The 18,594-nt window shown below is 43.8% G+C and overlaps 1 protein-coding gene across 1 annotated transcript in view; it reads right to left on the bottom strand.

The window, feature by feature from the left end:
• The window catches only part of LOC121282384 (acidic mammalian chitinase-like), a 118,899-nt gene that overhangs the window by 62,333 nt on the left and 37,972 nt on the right, over positions 1–18,594 (bottom strand). Inside the window, exons 5-7 of the mRNA XM_041196103.1 lie at positions 6,397–6,521; positions 5,520–5,643; positions 5,175–5,357 (exon numbers count right to left, since the gene is read on the bottom strand). Coding sequence (XP_041052037.1) covers positions 5,175–5,357; positions 5,520–5,643; positions 6,397–6,521 — 432 coding nt within the window. The remainder of the gene's footprint in view (positions 1–5,174; positions 5,358–5,519; positions 5,644–6,396; positions 6,522–18,594) is intronic.

Genomic DNA, 18,594 nt, shown 5'->3' with positions numbered 1-18,594 from the left:
GTCTGTAACACATCTTTATTCCTGTACTCAAATTCCCTTGCGATGAAGGCCAACGTAACATTCACCTTCCCAATTGCTTGTACCTGCATGCTAGCTTTTAGTGAATCATGAATAAGGACACCCAAGTCCTTTTGGGCATCAACATTTCCCAAATTCTCAACATTTAAGAAATACTCTGCCTTTCTATTTTTTTCCACCAAAGTGGACAACTTCACACTTATTCACAATATATTCCATGAGCCATGTTCTTGCCCATTCACTTAGCCTGTTTAAATTCCCTTGATGCCAAGTAGCAGGAAATTTCCTTGTCCATGTTTGATCTGATGCCGTGACACTCCATGGAATCTAGGATCAATGTGGAGAACTGTCAGAGCCATTGCCTTCTGACCATTGATAGCATACCACTGTGCCATCACCTGTGCTGCCTCTATCCTGCTGGTGAGACAGGACATGCCCATGGATAGTGATGGAGGAATCTGGGACATTGGCAGAAAGGTATGATTCTGAATATGATTGTGACAGGTTGCTGCTTAACTAGCCTTAGCTCTCCTAATTTTGGCATGCCCCCAGATGTTGGGAGGGCTTGGCAGGGTTGACTGGGCTGGGTGTACCCTTGTGTCCGGTGTCTTATCAATACTGGTCAATTCTTATTTTTGTTGCTTGTAGTGGTTTTATAAAACTGAGTGGCTTGCTAGCCCAGTAGAGTCAGCCACACTGCTGTGGGTCTGGAGTCTCATATAGACCAGGTAGGGATGACAGATTTTCTTCCCCAAAGATAGATTTTTACAACAATTTGGTAGGTTCATGGTCACCAGTACTGATACTAGCTTTTTATTCCATATTTATTTAATTAACTCAATATAAATTTCTCACCTGTTTTGCTGGGATTTGAACTCATGGCCTGAATTTTATGCTCCACCACCGGTGGGTTTTTAGGCGGGGGGTGGAAGTGGGGGGGTGGTGGGTGCGGGATCGTGAAACTGAAAGGACAGGATTCCCTCTGGGCTCCCACTTACCCCAAAGATGCAGCAATTGTACGCTGGGGTGGGCAAGGCCTTGGACGGGAAGCCTTTTCTTGCCCTAACTGAGGCCGTTAAGTGGCCAAATAGGCTGTTTCTGGCCAGCCTAGATTTTAAAGCAGGCAGAGGAATTAACCTTGTGTGAGGGAAGCCCAAAAAACAACTGACTTAGATCTCGGGTGAGAAAGGAGGGTGGGAATCTCCATCAGAAGCCCCCGTCTGAAGTCAGGTGCCTCCCTTAAGGTCTGGTGGCCTCTGGACTTCCCTCCACACCTCCCTCCGACATCTCCCCCGAGACCCCAATGCTCTCCAAGGCCTTCCCTTTCCTCCCCACCCTGGGACACTTTAAACTTACCAGGGCTTCTGGTGCAGGGTAGGACAGAATTGTCCCAGATTTGCACTAAGTGTGGTAGTGGGTGGGAATGGTGGCTTTTCATGTTGTATCATCCCAATCCTGCCCCATTAATCATGCATTCTTGGGAAACACGCTGGGTTGCTGGTGGGGTATCCTCTGATTCACCCGCTCCACCATCACACCAGGCCTTCAGTAAACCAGGAGCCATACTTAAAGGCCACCTCAGCAAAGAGCTAGCTCTCTTCAAGGGATAGGAAACTGCTGTGAACTGATGGCTGCCAAAGGAAGGAAACAACATGTTGCCCCCAGATTTAGCGATGCTGCCCTCGAGTGCCCAATGGATGCAGTGGAGACCCTCTACCATGTTCTGGGCGAAGGCCAGCAAGCAAGGTCATTAATCCTGCATGGGAGGCGGTGGCAGCGTTGGTCAGTGCCAATGCCTGCAAAAGAGGACAGCTACCTAGTGCTGAAAGGATGAATGGTCTCATCCGCTCCACCAGGGTAAGTCACTCTTCTTATCACTCTCAACTCAAACCCATCACACATCCGCAGGGATCTCACACTTCAAGGAACAACACCACTAACTCTCACACAGACCCTCACAACTCCATCAGACTCATATCCCCTTGAGCTAGCATCCTCATCCCGTCCATGGATCTGCTCACAGGGCAGCACCTAGAAGTGGTAGGCCTAGAAAAGTTAAGAATTTCTAATCACAAAGTGGTTGCATGGGTGAGCATATTTTGTCACTATATAATCTGAAAATATATTCACTTTCACTGAATAATGTGTCATAGTGTCTTTCAGCTTAATTTACGGGCTTCGCGAGTCCTCCCCTTGCATCCCAGCTCACTAGCAGTTCAGCTACGTGCAGCCAGCCCACGAGTGATTCAGGAGGGAGAAGATTGTGTGTGGCAGGGCTTTTTGGAGCTTCGTGCAAACACTCTCCCATGTATGCGGATCCTTCCTCCATCACACTCATCTCAGTGTCTTGAGCATTTTCAATGGATTTCTCTTTCAGTTATCCATCTGAGCTGATTTGCATCTCTGCCCACCCACTGATCGCACTCTCATTCAGCACCTGTTCCCACCAAACACAAGGCTCCTTTCACTTTCAACTTTAGAAGCATGGTACTGGTGAAGTATGTTTTCAGCTCCCCTATCCTTTCCCCTCCCGAGTCACCCATGTCCTTTCCCCCATCACTGTTGATCCCCTGACATTACCTTCCACCTCCCCATCGTCACCTACCAGCCAGAACCCTTTACTTTCCGGGATATCCACATGAATGTGCATGTTCCATATCTTCCCGAGAATCCCACCCCCATCCACATTGACCTCTCTGACTTCCTCCTCCTCACCCCCAGTCTCTGCCTCCCAGTCCCTACCAACCACCCTCGCCGCCCTTCTACTGCTACCATCGCACCCTCACCCTCCCACCCTACTGGCTCACTCTGCCCTCTCTCATTCTCAACATTTCATCATGCCACGCCCACCTTCATTTCTCTCCCCAGGAGGCAATCATCGACTCCACAGATCCCTCCTTTGCACATTCACCTGGACATCACCCTCTACCTTGTTCCTTTTCTCTCCTTGGACTCCTTTCCCACTACAAAGACTTCCTCCCCCTGGACTCCTTGCCCCCTTTGGACTCCTTCCTCCCTCTGGACTCCTTCCCTCCTTTGTATTAACTCCTCCCCAAAGTCTTGCCCCCCTCCGAACTCCTTCCTCCACCCGAAGTCTTTCCCCTCTCTGAACTCCTTCACTCCTCTGAACTCCATTACACCTTCCTCCCCCTTACAACTACCTCCCCAGTTGCTGCAGTCTCCTGTTACACCCTCCTGATCCCCTTATTCCCTCTCCCCACTGCCAACCTCACCCAGCTCCCCCGACACCATCGTTCCTCCTTCTCCCAACCTCACCCCCTGCCCCTGGTACACCTTCCTCTCCCAGTCAAACCTAGACCTTCGTCTCCCACCACTCCAGTACACCTTCCTCTCCCATTCACAGCTGTACCTTCCTCTCCACCCCCCCGACGATCGTCCATAGCAGACCATGGCAAAGATACTGATGTCCCAAAGCAGACTCTCAATGGTGACCTTCCAACTTCTGTGAGCTGCTTTGCGGTGGAGCCATGTCCATCAGAATCCATCCAGCATGTGATGCACATTCCTCCAGGGTCCAGTGGCTGTAGGGCTCCAGCATCTTCTGCTCCTTGGATGTCCGTGATGTGAGCAAGGCCCTAATGGTAAGCCTTGACTTCTGCAGGTCACACTTGTCAAAATGTGTTCTGTAGCGGCGTGTTTTTCTGCTGGTGTGGGGGGATGATTCCGGCGACAGGGCTTATAATGATATGCAAATGTATGAAAATGAAATTCCCAATGTGCAGCGGCAGGAAATGTGACCTGCCATTGACGGGCAGAGCGGACTATTGCAAACTGGTTTCACGATGGCATGAAACCGATTTTTGGCCTTCCCGCCATATTGTCTGCTCACGTTCACCATGGAAAATTCCACCCTTGGCCTTAGGTGTATTTATGCACTTCCTCTTCTATCCATTGCAGCTCCTGTTGCGGCAGGGACCAGAGAGCTTCCAGCCAATCAGATTGGCCAGCAGCTCTCTAAGGCTGGACTTCCTCCTGAGGGATGTGAAATGGCTGTGGGGCACTCGGAGTTGCCAGGGATGTGTTCCCTGCCCACTCTTTGGATGGCGGGAAGTGGGACCCCGCCATCCAAAAAATTCAGGCCCATGTTTCTGGATCATTAGTTGAGACCGCTGCATCAGAGTAGGCCCTTTCCTTATAAATGGAGGTTGACACAGCATAAGGCATTCATACAGCACATTGTTTCAATCATTCCAGGATCTATCTGTCATATCAGGCTGTCTATAGTGAATGGATAACAGTGAACTGCCAGCCAGTATGCTTGCAAAAAAGTCTTGGGGCACAATGGACAGCATCCCTGCTTTTGAGTCAGGAGCTCTGATTTTGAGTCCTACCCAGGACTTCATGACCAAAGTTCATAGTGTGGCCAAACAGGTTGAGTAGCAACCTGCAAATCATTCCAAGTGTGCCAATGGTGGGTGGTAAGGCTGGGAGATATTCCTGGTCAGCCATGTGATGGAAAGAATGTTGGACCCTCTACCATCACTATCAATAACTCCAAAAGCATAAATGCAAACGGTGATCACAAAGCTTGAAATAATATGGGAATTACAAATTTAGGCTCGCTGCCATGGTTGACAGACACCACAGGAAATATTAGCAAAATGTAGGAATAGTTTAGTTTGAGGTCATTCTGATACTAACAGACTTCTTCATTTTCAGCTTAATATATGGGATCTGGATGGTGTTACTGAGTCAACAACAACCTTCTTTTAAGCTTACATTTATACTTATGCTGGAGTAGAGTCTTCAGCCTCAAATTGGCCCGCCCTCCTTTGAAGCAAAAACAAGAACTTCATGCTTGAGCATCAAAGGGAATAGTGTGCCTCACATGACCATGCTATGGCATTGTGAACAGTTAGGCAACTCTGTGCCACTATGTACAATTTTGTCTATTATGCTGAGCTGCAGCCCGTTACAAGCTGCTCCATCGTTGAATTTGCAAATTCCTAGCCAAACAGGCTACAGATCATGCTCTCAGGGCAACCCTTTAGCATACTTAAAATGAGATGAGGGATTTATATCACAACTTTGGCGACAGGCATGCACATGTATGAAATGTTGAATATTGTATAATTAACACTTTGTTTTTATTTAAATTTGTTCAAATAAAAATAAAGCTACTCAAGTTTTACCACCTCATAATTAGCCAAGATGCCAGCCGTCCTCGTATATTTGCCTTGTGGTCCAGGACCAGATGCTGGAGCACCAACATCTGAATTTGAAGTGCTCAGTTTGAAGGTGCGTCCATATGTTGGAATTCCAATTAGCAGCTTATTTGATGGTGCACCATTATCTCTCCAGTATTTAACAGCAAAATCCTGCAACAGGAACAATCAGGCCAAAAACATTATGTTCAAGAAAGATTAAGCACATTTTCAAACCTCTTTTCAGAAAATGTTTCAAAATTTAAAACGTTAGAATGTGGCAATTGCTATTGTCATATACCAGCACAATGTGAATGGGGGAATATGTAAACGTACAATATTAAAATCCAAAAAAACACCCTGATCAGTATTGCCACGATATAAAGGGCTGTTGTGTCCAGTGAAAGGGTCCCAGTCACCATGGAAATCATATGTCATCACACTGACAAAATCCAAATGTCTAAAGAAATGAAAATGCAGTAAATTAAATCCTAATCACTTGTAATATGAATAGATCAGGACTATAAACAACAACATACATTAATGTAGCATAATGTCCAATACAATTAAGGTATAAAGCATTCCTAATCATTTCCACTAGCTGTTGTAAAATAAATTAATTTTGCTTTTAGAGAGCATAACATGAACTCAGCTCAAGACAGTAAATTAGAATCCAAAATATAAACCAGCACAATAACCCCATTTTCCACACTCCCTAATAAGATCACACTAAACTGCAGAATTAAAACTAGTGCACTAGTACCTGCAACTGAAATAAATGTATCAAGAATATTAAGATCCTTCTAAGCATTATATAAACTAATGGGAGCTGAAATTCAGCAGGGATTACACTAGTGTCCCACCGTAACTCTGGCAGTAGCCTCAGTGAAAAGGAGGAAAAAGCCTTAGTTTTCCTCTCCTTTTCCTGTATACATTTTATTTAAAGTCAAGATTTGCATTAGGTAGTCTTGATTTATGTTACAGCGGTGGATTTCAACTTTTTTGATGTCCTTTACTGTTTTTTGAACTCAGTTCATCACCTAAGTTGCTCATTGAAAAGGATCAAAACTGTACTCATGCATGATTGAAATTCAACCTCCTTTTGGGCACTAAAATAGAACGCAATTTTTCAGCAGTAGAGGATTGATTGAACTAATCCTGGGTAAATACACAGCACAAACAAGGTCTATACTTAAAACTAAATTACACTTACTTAGAGATTTTAGATATTTCATAACTAGCATCAATGTTCTCTCTACCAGCAGCCACAGCAGCTGTAAGCAGTAGTCTGTCTTTTCCTGTTTTTTTTGCTTCTTTTATAAAGGCGTTTTTCAATTCCTATGGGGAAATAAAATATTGGGGTAAATCTACAATTTAAATCTGCAGTCTATGCAGGGAGTTGTTGTTACAGGAATCATGGGTAAGATAATTGTGTTTGCAATGATTACCGCTATCCAATCCAGCTCCTCAATGGAAATGCAAGAGACCTGGGGAAGAATTTTATGTCTTGCAGGCAGGCGCATGTCTTACCTGATTGAGCGTAAAATAGCGGGAGAAGACATTGGTCGAATGTCCCAACGCTATCCTGCAGGTGCGCCATCTTCAGCTCGGCAGGCGTGCGCGGGTGTCAGAGCCATGCCCATTTGAGGTGGCCCAGGTGCGCGGTGGTCTTCCGTCTGAGCGTTCCCCTGTTCGGACAGAATTCCACATTGGCCCCAAGCCCCGAACCCTCCCTCGGGTGCTGGTGCCCCGCAATATGAGCCGCCTCGGGGACATGCCCTGTGTGCCTTTTGGCACAGCAAAGAGGGGCTTTTTGTACGGACTGCTGCTGCACACCTTCCATTTTCACACCCTTGTCCGTCGACCGGACACGCCCTGGCGTGCCTTGTTGCCGTCCGGCGGCGGAGGCCCCCGATGGGAGGCCCTCTACGGAGGTGTCCTCCCCCTTTCTATCGGGGACCTGGGTTGGAGGGTGTTGCATGCAGCAGTCCCTTATAATAAGAGGATGCATAGGTTCACGGACTCTCAGGACACGTGCCCTTTTTGCGGTCTTGTGGAGTCCGTGGACCATGTATACATAGGGTGTTGTAGACTGCACTCCCTTTTTAGTTATTTGAAAAACCTTTTATTGATGTTTTGTTTGCACTTCAGCCCCACGCTCCTGATCTATGGGCACCCGGTGCGGAAGGGGGTCGGAAAGGAGGAGGACCTCCTCGTGAACCTGCTCCTGGGCCTGGCCAAGTTGGCCATTAACAGGTCCAGGCAGCGGGCGATCGACGGGGGAGTCCCGCCCGATTGTTTGTCCCTCTTCCGTGGCTACGTTCGCTGCCGGATGTCCCTGGAGAAGGAGCACGCGGTGTCTGCTGGCACTCTCGAGGCCTTCCGTGCTCGGTGGGCACCGCGGGGACTAGGGTGTTTTGTTGACCCCTTTAATCACGTTTTGATTTAAAGTTTGTAAGTTTCCTTTAAACCTTGTCCTTGGTTTTACAGCTGACCTGAATTAGGGGCTGTGCCTGATTTATCCCAATTTTGTTGATTTGGTTTTCATTTAAAAGATTATCAACTAAAAGGCCAATTATGGCCATTAAGAAGGCAATTGATCCCAATTTTACATTGCCCGTGCGATTTCGCACTCGTTGCACAGGCAAAACAGGCAGACGGGCAGCCCACATTTTGCAAAAGCTCATCCAAGGGCGGGATAAAAAGGGTCAGCAGCATTTTCAGTGTTGAGTAGTGAGGAGTTTAGGAGATAGTTTGCTGCTGGTTGCTTATCTGAACTTGACAGCTTCAACTCTGTTCTGAGCTTCATTACCAGCATTTCTAGGCTCCATTTCAGGACTCATTGGTGTCTCCAAGGCCTCTGGAAGATTTTGACCGTGTGGACCCTTCCAGGTTTCGGTCAGCCTTCCCTTACCCTGGTAATGGGGATTGTGGTCTCTGCTGAAGGCACCTCCTCTGAGGAGGAAGGGAGGGGCAGAAGGAAGAGTAGGTCAGGTGACACAATGCAGATTCCAGGGGAACAACCTGTGGGAGGAGAGGCGCTGGGACATGGGGCACAGGGCCAACACATAGTCCAAGGTGGAAGGGGTCGCAGAATACGCCATTATCCTGCTGCCAGGGTTTCTAGGCAACGATGCAGCTACCCCAATATGTCCGAGATACAAGGCCGAAGGAGGTTCCTCCTCTCCAGGGAATGTGACCTCCATTTGTCATATGATTAGGCCTGAAATTAGCTCCAACTGTGTGGGTGGAAACCCCATGCCAGTGGCTCTGAAGGTCAAAGTGGCCCTCAACCTCTCAGCCTCCAGCTATTTCCAGGGTACAGTGAGAGATCTTTGTGGAGTGTTCCAATCAGCTGTCCACAGTTGTGTCAGGTTAGTGACAGAAGCTCTGTTCAGGCAGGTAATGACATTTATTCATTTCTGTATGGACGAGGCCAGCCAAGCTGAGCGAGCCAGAGGTTGCAGCGATTGCTGGGTTCCCCTGCATCCAGGGTGCAATCAACTGCACAAATGTCGCCATCAAGTGCCAGGTGCCTTCGTCAACAAGAAGGGATTCCACTCGATGAAGGTCCAGATAGTATGTGACCACAAGACGCAGATTCTGCAGGTCTGTGCAAGGTACCCTGGCAGTTCCCATGACGCTTATATCCCGAAACACTCGCAGATGCCGAGGCTTTTCAGTGCTCCTGCTCAACTGGAAGGATAGCTGCTGGGTGACGAGGGCTATCCATTGAAAAGGTGGCATATGACTGTTATGAAGCGACAGATGATGTGGCCAGGCCGACCAAATCCACGAGGGAAACTTGATCACACGGTCACAACGATTTTGTAATTTGTAGTTATTTTGAGATACATGCACTGAATTCAGTAGTAGCAAGTCCACCAAGACTTTAAAGATTTTTTAGCAAACTAAATTAAACATTTATTAACAAAAAAAAATTTCAAGCACATACATAGGTCTACAAATTACTTCTATAATAACTCTTAAAATCCCTGATTAATCTGGCTTCCAGTTATACCCCCGTTAAAACAACAGTAAACAAAAAAATAGATTTTAAATAGATTCCAGCCAGTTAACATAATACTCTGGACAGTAGAATTCAAAATCGGTTTTCCCAGCTTCGGTTTCTGCAGCTTAATGCACAAATACTGTAGGCTTTTTACACTTCTGGTAGATTTTATAATGCCTTCCCTAACACATAGCCTCACTCTGCTTTGTACGTTTCTCCATTTTCAATGTAAATTTCACTATTCTGATATGTCTTTGAAACTTTATTTTTCTCATATAAATCTATTCATGGTGCTAATATTGTCAATATGTGGGAAAAATAAACAGACTGCTTGGCCTTACTGTTCTCACTAGAGTGACGGAGATTGAGGGGCGACTTGATAGAAGTTTACAAAATTATGAATAGCATGGGCAGAGTAGATAGGAGCTTTTTCCCAGGGTGGAAGAGTCAATTACTAGGGGACATAGATTTAAGGTGAGAAGAGAAAACTATAGAGGAGATGTGCGGGGCAAGTTTTTTACGCAGAGGGTAGTGAGTGTCTGGAATTCGCTGCCAGAGGAGGTGGTGGAAGCAGGTACGATAGTGGTATTTCAGAGGCAGCTTGACAAATACATGAATAGGATGGGAATAGAGGGATATGGACTCCGGAAGTGCAAAATGTTTTAGTTGACGGGCAATATGATAGGCGCAGGCTTGGAGGGCCGAAAGGCCTGTTCCTGTGCTGTACTTTTCTTTGTTCTTTGTTCCAGCTTCTCTGTCTAGGTGTAACATCCTACCATCTCTTTGAAATTCAAACTACCCTGATTTATCTGAAAATGCAAATTCTCCTCACCTCACATTTCGCAACTTCAGCCATGTTTACGTATTTAGCATTTCAAACCTAGCTTCTTTTGATGATTCAAAGCCACTAGACCAGCTGTGTCCAACTCAAACAAATCCTCCCCCTCACACACACAGAGAAACTATCCAAACCCTGCTATTAATCTACTTTTACAATAAATCACAATAATATAAGAACTATTATACTTTCATGACACTCCCTCCCCCCTTAAGAGAAAATGAACCATCATAATTTAAGAATTCTCTTAATCCATCTTACACTATTTCCTACACTTATCAATATACTCACACCAATACATTACCAGATGCATGCATTAACATAATATATGTGCAACTCTTGGTATCAACAGAAATTATTTCTGTCCAGTGTCTAGGTTTTAAATGTTTAATTTTCCCTTTAAGCTTTAAACTCTTGATAATGCATGCACAATTAGATTTTCTTGTCCAGCCACATGCATAACCTGTAGATTAAACGGTTGCAGTCATAGACTCCATCTGAATAGCCTTGCACTTCGGTGTTGAAATTTGCCCGGAAACTATAAAGGATTGTGGTCTGTATAAACAATTGTTTCTGACAAATTGTTTGCAACATAAATCTTGAAATGCTGCAATGCTAATACTAGACCCAGAGTCTCCTTTTCAATCGTTGAATATCTTCTCTGTTGTATCTTCAACTTCCTTGAAAAATACTCTATTGGTTTCTCAATTTCAGTTTCATCTTCTTGCAACAGTACGGCCCCAATGCCTATATCGCTTGCGTCAAGGGCCAACTTAAATTTCTCGGCATAATTGGATACTGCCAAAACTGGTGTCATAGTCAATACAGTTTTCAAACTGTCAAATGCCTTCTGACACTCCGTGTCCACTGAAGCTTATTGTTCTTTCTTAATAGTTCAGTCAATCGAGCAACCACACTGCTAAAATTTGGTATAAATTTCTGGTAAAACCCACTCATGCCCAGAAATCTCAAAGCTTCTCATTTTGTTGCAGTCACGGGGAAATCGATGATATCTTTGACTTTCACATCTTGGAGCCAGCTTACCATGTCCAATGGCATAGCTGTCGGAGATTAATCACACCGAGGCATCATTTCGTACGTAGAAACCCCATTTATTACTTGTGCACAAGGGAGAGCAATACAACAAGAGCTATTGTACGGTCTCAAAGCAGAATACATAAACACTTGCTTAAAAGCATTTTACAACCAATAAGTAAATTTTGCACATCTCAATCCACTTATTTGCATACGTTAACTGACCAATCCATGTTTTAGTAAAATTCCATTCCCATCACAACAGGTTATGCAAATGCTTATCACAACTTTAATTACATTTGGCCTGAGAAAGAACAACATGGAATGTCTTAGGGCTCATCCTACAGTAGTCAGACAAGATGATATTGTTCTTCAAGATTGCAGTATTTTTCTCTTAGGCCTAAGCATTTAATTCAATTTCTCCATTAACCCTTTCAGTACTAAGTGGGCTCCCTATTTGTCTAGCCATCACACTTCCCCCACCTTTTGTCCTAGAAGGACAACCCACCACCCTTAGCCAAGTTCTATGTATCCTAGCCACCGGGCTTCATCCTCAGTGGAATCCTGATATATGAGGAGAGGGAGGGAATAGATAACTGGCTTGCCACCAGCAAGGTAGGCACAGGAACCCAATGGCAGCTTGCCCACCCGAGTGCTATCCTTGGCATAACTTCTCCTGAGGCATAGCCAGGCCTCCCCCTTAATATCCACAAAGGTGGGCTCCAGTCTCCAAATGGGCATTTGCTGAATGAGGGCCCCTGTATTACCTAGGGACCATGCAGAATCTGAGGGGAAAGCCAGAAAAAGCATCTCTGAGGAGGAGGGGTTAACAGGAAAATGAGTATAAATCCAACATTTAATTCAAATAACTTGCGGGGCTGCAGCCTGCATTCGTTGAACTGCAGAATTGGTAGTCCATGCCCCCACAAGGACCACGCAGGACAGGATCCAAATCGGAGTCAGCATTCTGACGGCTCATTTAAAGTTCTTGCACAAGCAGTTCCATCCGAGGTCAGCGTCTGCTTGACGTGCGATGCATGGATCCACAAGGGACAATCAACCTTCACGGCCATATGGGTGGTGAGCAGGACTTGGAAAGGCCCCTCCCATCGAGGTTCCAAACAGTTCTTTCTCCTGAAGGTCTTTAGCAGGACTAGATCCCTGGGCTGGTATTGATAGCAATCTTCAATGGTGGGCTTTTTTCTGAGCTTCTACTACCTGTACATGCATGCTCTTGAGAGAATTAGTGAGCGCTATACAGTATGTAATCATTCCCTCATCCATAGCGTGCATGTCCATTTCCCTAGCAGACAAAGGTGGGACCACTGGGAGGCGCATAGGACGTTCCATTACAACTTCATAAGGGGAAAGGGAGGTGGTACGGTTAGGGTGAGAGCGCAAAGTCATGAGCGCCAAGGGTAGAGCTTCAGGCCATTTCAAACTGGTTTCTTCACATAATTTAGCTAGTTTGTTTTTCAGAATACCATTTTGTCTTTCCACCGCCCCAGTAGACTGGGGGTGGTATGGGCAGGAAAGGTGATGGTTGCATTGTAAGGCCCTCAACAGTTCCTTTATCATTTTAGCGGTAAAATGAGGCCCATTATCACTTGATAAAATCTCTGGTATCCCAAACCTGGGTATGTATTCACGCAACAACAATTTTGCAACAATAATAGCATCATTTCGTCGGGTGGGATACACCTCCACCCATCGCGAGAACAAACATACTATAATTAAACATAATTATATCCCAAACATTTAGGCATTTGTATAAAGTCCATTTGTAGGTGTTCAAACGGGCCCCGTGGTTGGGGTCCCGCACCAGCAGTCACTGTGGGCGTCTTGCCTGGGTTTTGTTATTGACATAGGTATGACTGGTATTACTAATACAATGCCTATTAGCATATTACTATTCACTATACATTCAATATACACGTTAAACCTCTGAGCTGGCAACCGGTCAAGTCATGATTCTTGCGTCGTGAGAGATTCAGTAAATGCTCATTAGTTACCCAGAAAGGGACTACCCCTTCTTTAATCTGTCTTAAATTTTCTCGGGCTTGTTCCGGTGCCCAAGATCCATAGATGCTGCATACATCATTTCTGCTGGCTTTGTCTGAAATATCTTTCCCTATTTCAATTAAATTATTGAAAGTCCCCGCATGACTTTCGAGTATGGTAGCCAGGCTTTGGATTAACCAATGATGTCCCTATATTGAATATTGTAGCGGCATTATTTATCAGGCTGCGCTTAATGTGGTTCCCTCCCAAGCCTGATCACATCTCGCCATTGAACTGAACTGCTTCAGTCATCAATTGGCGTGTCAAAGCCGTATACAGTGCTTGGGTATGGGTTGAGCACCACTGGGGCAGGATGACACCGGATACATTCAAGACTACAGGCACCAGCTCATGGTGTACGTAATCATACACAACTTCTGATTAACCAGTGCCAAACCATTTGCTGGTCCTGGATGTATAGTCGGACAAGATGGGTCAGTTGGTGTGGTTTGAGGGGCTTCAATTATCTCTACTCAGACTGTGAAAGTAGAGATGGGAGGTAGCTGGGTAGTGGTGGACTCCCATGCTCGATCTGAAGCAAACCCTTACTACAATTTGAAAGCACTTGTTCTCCTATTGTTACATTTATCATTCCCCGTTGTGTGTCGCATTCGGCACTGTCCGTGCTGTACCAAAGTTCTTCGTATGGTGCGGGATGAGCAGTGATGATCACTGACCTTGTTGCCAGTACTGATACGCCCACAACCAGGATCGTAGATCTGTGGAGACATTAAGATTGGCTCTCGTTCTCATACCTACAAGTGTGCATGTATCATCTGTCATAATTACCTCGTATGGTCCATGCCTTTTCGCTCCGAGCTCACCCTGACCATCACCTTATTCCCCAATTGGGGGGGTCCGTTGTTGCTGTTTGGATTTGCCTGTTTCCATATCCTTAATCATCTGTCAGTCTCTAACTTCCTCTCTCAACTCATGTAATTGCCTACTAAATTCCCTTACATTGTTCTGTACTTTTCCTTTCAGTGGCCCTACACCTCCTTCAGGTAATTGCATGGCCCTTCCTGTTATCAGTTCAATAGGGCGAACCTGGTAGTCTTATTTGGTGTAGCCCTAAGGCACATTAGAATGCTGGGCAATACTGTGGCCTGTCTCCTGAATTGCTTAGGCTATAGATATTTTTAAAATTCAGTTCATCCTGTCCACCATCGCTGGACTCTGGGGGTGGTAAGGAATACGGAATTTCTATTTAATCTCCATAAAATTACACACTTCTTTAATGACTCTCCCTGTGAAATGAGTTCCCTGTTCTGAATCCATCTGGGTAGGCACCCCCACTCCTTCCAGTTTACTCTCTCCTGCTGCTGTTTCATACCATTTTACACATGCAACAGCTACCATCTTATCTTGTTCAAGTTGCCTGGAGAGACTTTAAAATAAATAAAATATTCTCATAATAGTTTTAGAAACAGAAATCAGGTATTGACATGTTTGGCTTCCTTATCTTCTTCTCAAACATTTTATTGTCTCACAAGTAACCCACTAAATTATGTCCGACCCTTTTCTTTTAGAATTATCCCAGATTCATTAACTCGGCCAAAAATTGGATTTCTGCCAAACTTAGTCAAGGTCTTGAGCTTAGCTTCATATTTTGGGAACAGACTTACATATACAAGAGCTTGCAGCATTTGAATTAGTGCCAATTGTTGTCAAACCTTTTAAAATGAAAATTCCCTTTTGAGAACTTTATCAAGAACCAAACCTAAAATTTTTAAACTTTGTAAGAACTGTAATTTACACTATCAAAATTAAAACAAAATTTCCGTATGTTTATCGACACATTCTTTATCTTAGATAGCATCTTAGTGATTCAAATACATCTCAAGATTGTCCCAAATTCAAATTCCAGTGCTTTTGGAAAGCAAATTTCCTTTAATATTTAATCCATCTCTTCATAAGAAACCCCTTTTTATCCATTGGAACCACCTAGATTTTGTGTTTATGTCTTTTGGTTTTCCCAGAATCTTTCTGAATTTCAAGTAATATTTTTCCCTTAGAATTTTAGAATACTAACTCGTATGTATTAATCCCAATCAGTTTGGAAGCTGATGATGAGGATTATTCCCTTCTAGTCTGCAAGGGGTGGGGGGTACAAGGGTTGGTTCATCTGAAACAAAGGCAAGCCCGGTTTTATCTTTACACTACCTTCAAATTATGATTTTTGCCAGAAATCTCAACTCAAACCTTATACTCAAAACTTTAGAATGTTTGAATAAACTTTTCCTTTAATCTAATATGGGGCTTTTACACACACAAAAGACAATTCAAGGAAGAAAACACATTAAGGCTCACATACAAATGCTTCATTGCACAAAAACAAACACATAGATAAAGGTATGTATCGATACTCCTATAATATTGAACTTAACTCTAAACGAAGCTTCAAGTAGCAGTGGGGGGATTAAAGGGATCTTGAAGGCTCTACCTATAGGGACCTTCAAACTGACGAAAGCTCACATTTTCTTTGCTACTGCTTGTCAATTGCTCATTAACCCCCTAGGGGTACCCTCTCTCTCTCTCTCTTCAGCACAAACAGCTCTTGTAACTTAGATCAATTCATTTTTTTTAAGTTACAGAAAATTCAGTAGCGGTCTATCTACCTCCCTTAAAATTTTAAGCACTTAATTCTGTCCCGATTAAAAGTTCCAGCTGGTGGGAAGCTCTCTCCTTTACATCGAGTCCATTTAACCCAATCAGAAACATATTGGACAATTTCAGGACTGTAATGGACATACACATAAGCTTTTGAGGTTCCCTTCAAAGGGTGAACCTGGGGTTTCTTTGATGCCAAATTTTTACTAAATAATATACACAAAAAAAACAGAAATTACTTACCTTTCACCTCCAGGGGACTGGAATCCCTGGGTATACTACTACTACTTTTTCACCTCCAGGGGACTTGAACCCCTGAGTATACTACTAGTACTTTTTCACCTCCAGGGGACTTGAACCCCTGGGTATACTACTACTACTTTTTCACCTCCAGGGGACTCGAACTCCTGGGTATACTACTACTTTTTCACCTCCAGGGGACTTGAACCCCTGGGTATACTACTACTACTTTTTCACCTCCAGGGGACTCGAACCCCTGGGTATACTACTACTAACTTACACTAAATTACTGGCCAAATTAATCTCCCAAATATTTAAATAGGTGACTTACCCTGAGAGTCAGCCAAAGGCAGGCGAAGGCAGATTGCAGGTCAACAAACCCCAGACGCCTAAATGGGGCTGCCGCAGACTGAGGAGTCCTTAAACCGCGAGGTCCTAACACTGACGCTCCATGACTCAACCCCAGGGGTTAGTCATCTCGGTGGAACCTCCAGAAACTGTTGGAGATTAATCACACCGAGGCATCATGTCGTACGTAGAAACCCCATTTATTACTTGTGCACAAGGGAGAGCAATACAACGAGAGTTATTGTATGGTCTCAAAGCAGAATACACAAACACTTGCTTAAAAGCATTTTACTACCAATCAGTAAATTTTGCACACCTCAATCCACTTATTTGCATACGTTAACTGACCAATCTGTGTTTTAGTAAATTTCCATTCCCATCACAACAGACATTGTGGTTACGCAAATGCTTATCACAACTTTAATTTAATTACATTCGGCCTGAGAAAGAACAACATGGAATGTTTCAGGGCTCATCCTACAGTAGTCAGACAAGACGGTATTGTTCTTCAAGGTTGCAGTATTTTTCTCTTAGGCCTAAGCATTTAATTCAATTTCTCCATTAACCCTTTCAGTACTAAGTGGGCACCCTATTTGTCTAGGCCACCACAAGCCTAGATATGTAATTTGTGCTTTTGCAAATTCACTTTTACCCAGTTCATCACCAAATTAGCTTCTTGTAGTCGACTAGATAATTATTCCAGATGTTGTAAATGCTCCTCCCATGTTTGACTGAAAACTATCAAGCTGTCAATATAAACAGCACAACTGCTCAGTTCTGCAATTACTTTGTCAGTCTTTGATATGTTGCAGGTACATTTTTCATATTAAATGGCACAATAATAAACTGATATAGTCTATCTGGCATCACAAATGCCGATATCTCCTTTGCTCTCTCTGAAAATGGCACTTGCCAATATACTCTCAGCAAGTCAATCTTTGTAATAAACTTTGATTGTCCCACTTTCTCAATGTAATCTACCAACCATGGCATAGGATATGAATTTGCTTCTATCACTGAATTCACTTTTCAATAGTCCACACACACTCCTTGTGTTCCATCTGGTTTCGGTACCATCACTATAGGCAAACTCCAGTTACTGCAACCAGACTCAATGATGTTATTTTGAAGCATGAATTCAATTTCTTTCTGTACTTGTGATAACTTAGCTGGATTTAATCTATGAGGATGTTGCCTTATCGAAGATGAAACTTCTATACTCACATCATGTATAGCTAAATATGTCCTCCCTAGCTTATTCCCACAAATAGCTTTGTATGACTGCAAAGCTTCTCCAAATCACTTTGACACTTGTCTGGAAGATAACCCAGTATTATATTTAAATTTTCATATTCCCCTCAATATCGAATTTGATTAGAAGAAAATCAATTTCAGAATCCTTCATTTCTACCTCCTTCTCCTTATCTACCACCACTAATACCTCCTTTTGATCCTCTTCTCTGTCAAAGTACTTTTTAAGTATATTTACATGACACACCCTCTGTCTGGAACAACAAAACTACGAGCCGTATCTTTCCTATTTGCCTTCACTTTCATCACTTGCCGTGATATCTTTAAACGTTCCCGAGCTAACACACATGTTCTGTCCAATCTTCCTCTGAATTTTGATACATAATCCTGGAGAGCAGTTTCCGAATTGTGACCCACCAATTTCTCATGTATCAATTTCAGTGACCATAAACTAATTCAAAAGGACAAAATCCAGTCAATGCATTAGGAGCATCCCTAATAGCAAATAACAAGAATGGAATTCCCTTATCCCCACCCTGTGGATAGTCCTGTCTATATGCCTTCATCATAGTTTTTAAAAGTTGATGACATCTTTCCAAAGCCACTTGTGATTCAGGATGGTAAACCATTGACTTTTACCCCCAAACTGTTCACTACTTTAAACAGCTGTAACATGAAATTTGAACCCTGATCTAATTGTATTTCTTTAGGTAAACCATATCTTGTAAAAAAAATTTAGTCAACTCTTCCACAATTCTCTTTGTTGTAATATTACTCAAAGATATTGCTTCAGGAAACTTCATGGATACATCTTTTATTGTCAGTAAGTACTGATTTCCACTTTTAGTCTTAGAGAGGGGTCCTACACAATCAATCATGACCCTAGTAAAAGGTTCTTCAAATGTCTGAATTGGAATTAAAGGTGCCGGCTTAATCACTGCTTGTGGCTTCCCTATCGCCTGACATGTGTGACATGTGCTACAGAACTTGACTACATCTCTATGTAATCCAGGTCA

The sequence above is a fragment of the Carcharodon carcharias genome, chromosome 9 (genome assembly GCF_017639515.1).
Source record: "Carcharodon carcharias isolate sCarCar2 chromosome 9, sCarCar2.pri, whole genome shotgun sequence".
NCBI lineage: Eukaryota > Metazoa > Chordata > Chondrichthyes > Lamniformes > Lamnidae > Carcharodon > Carcharodon carcharias.
Note: the sequence above shows the minus strand (reverse complement) of the source record. Positions and strands in the feature narration are given on the sequence as shown.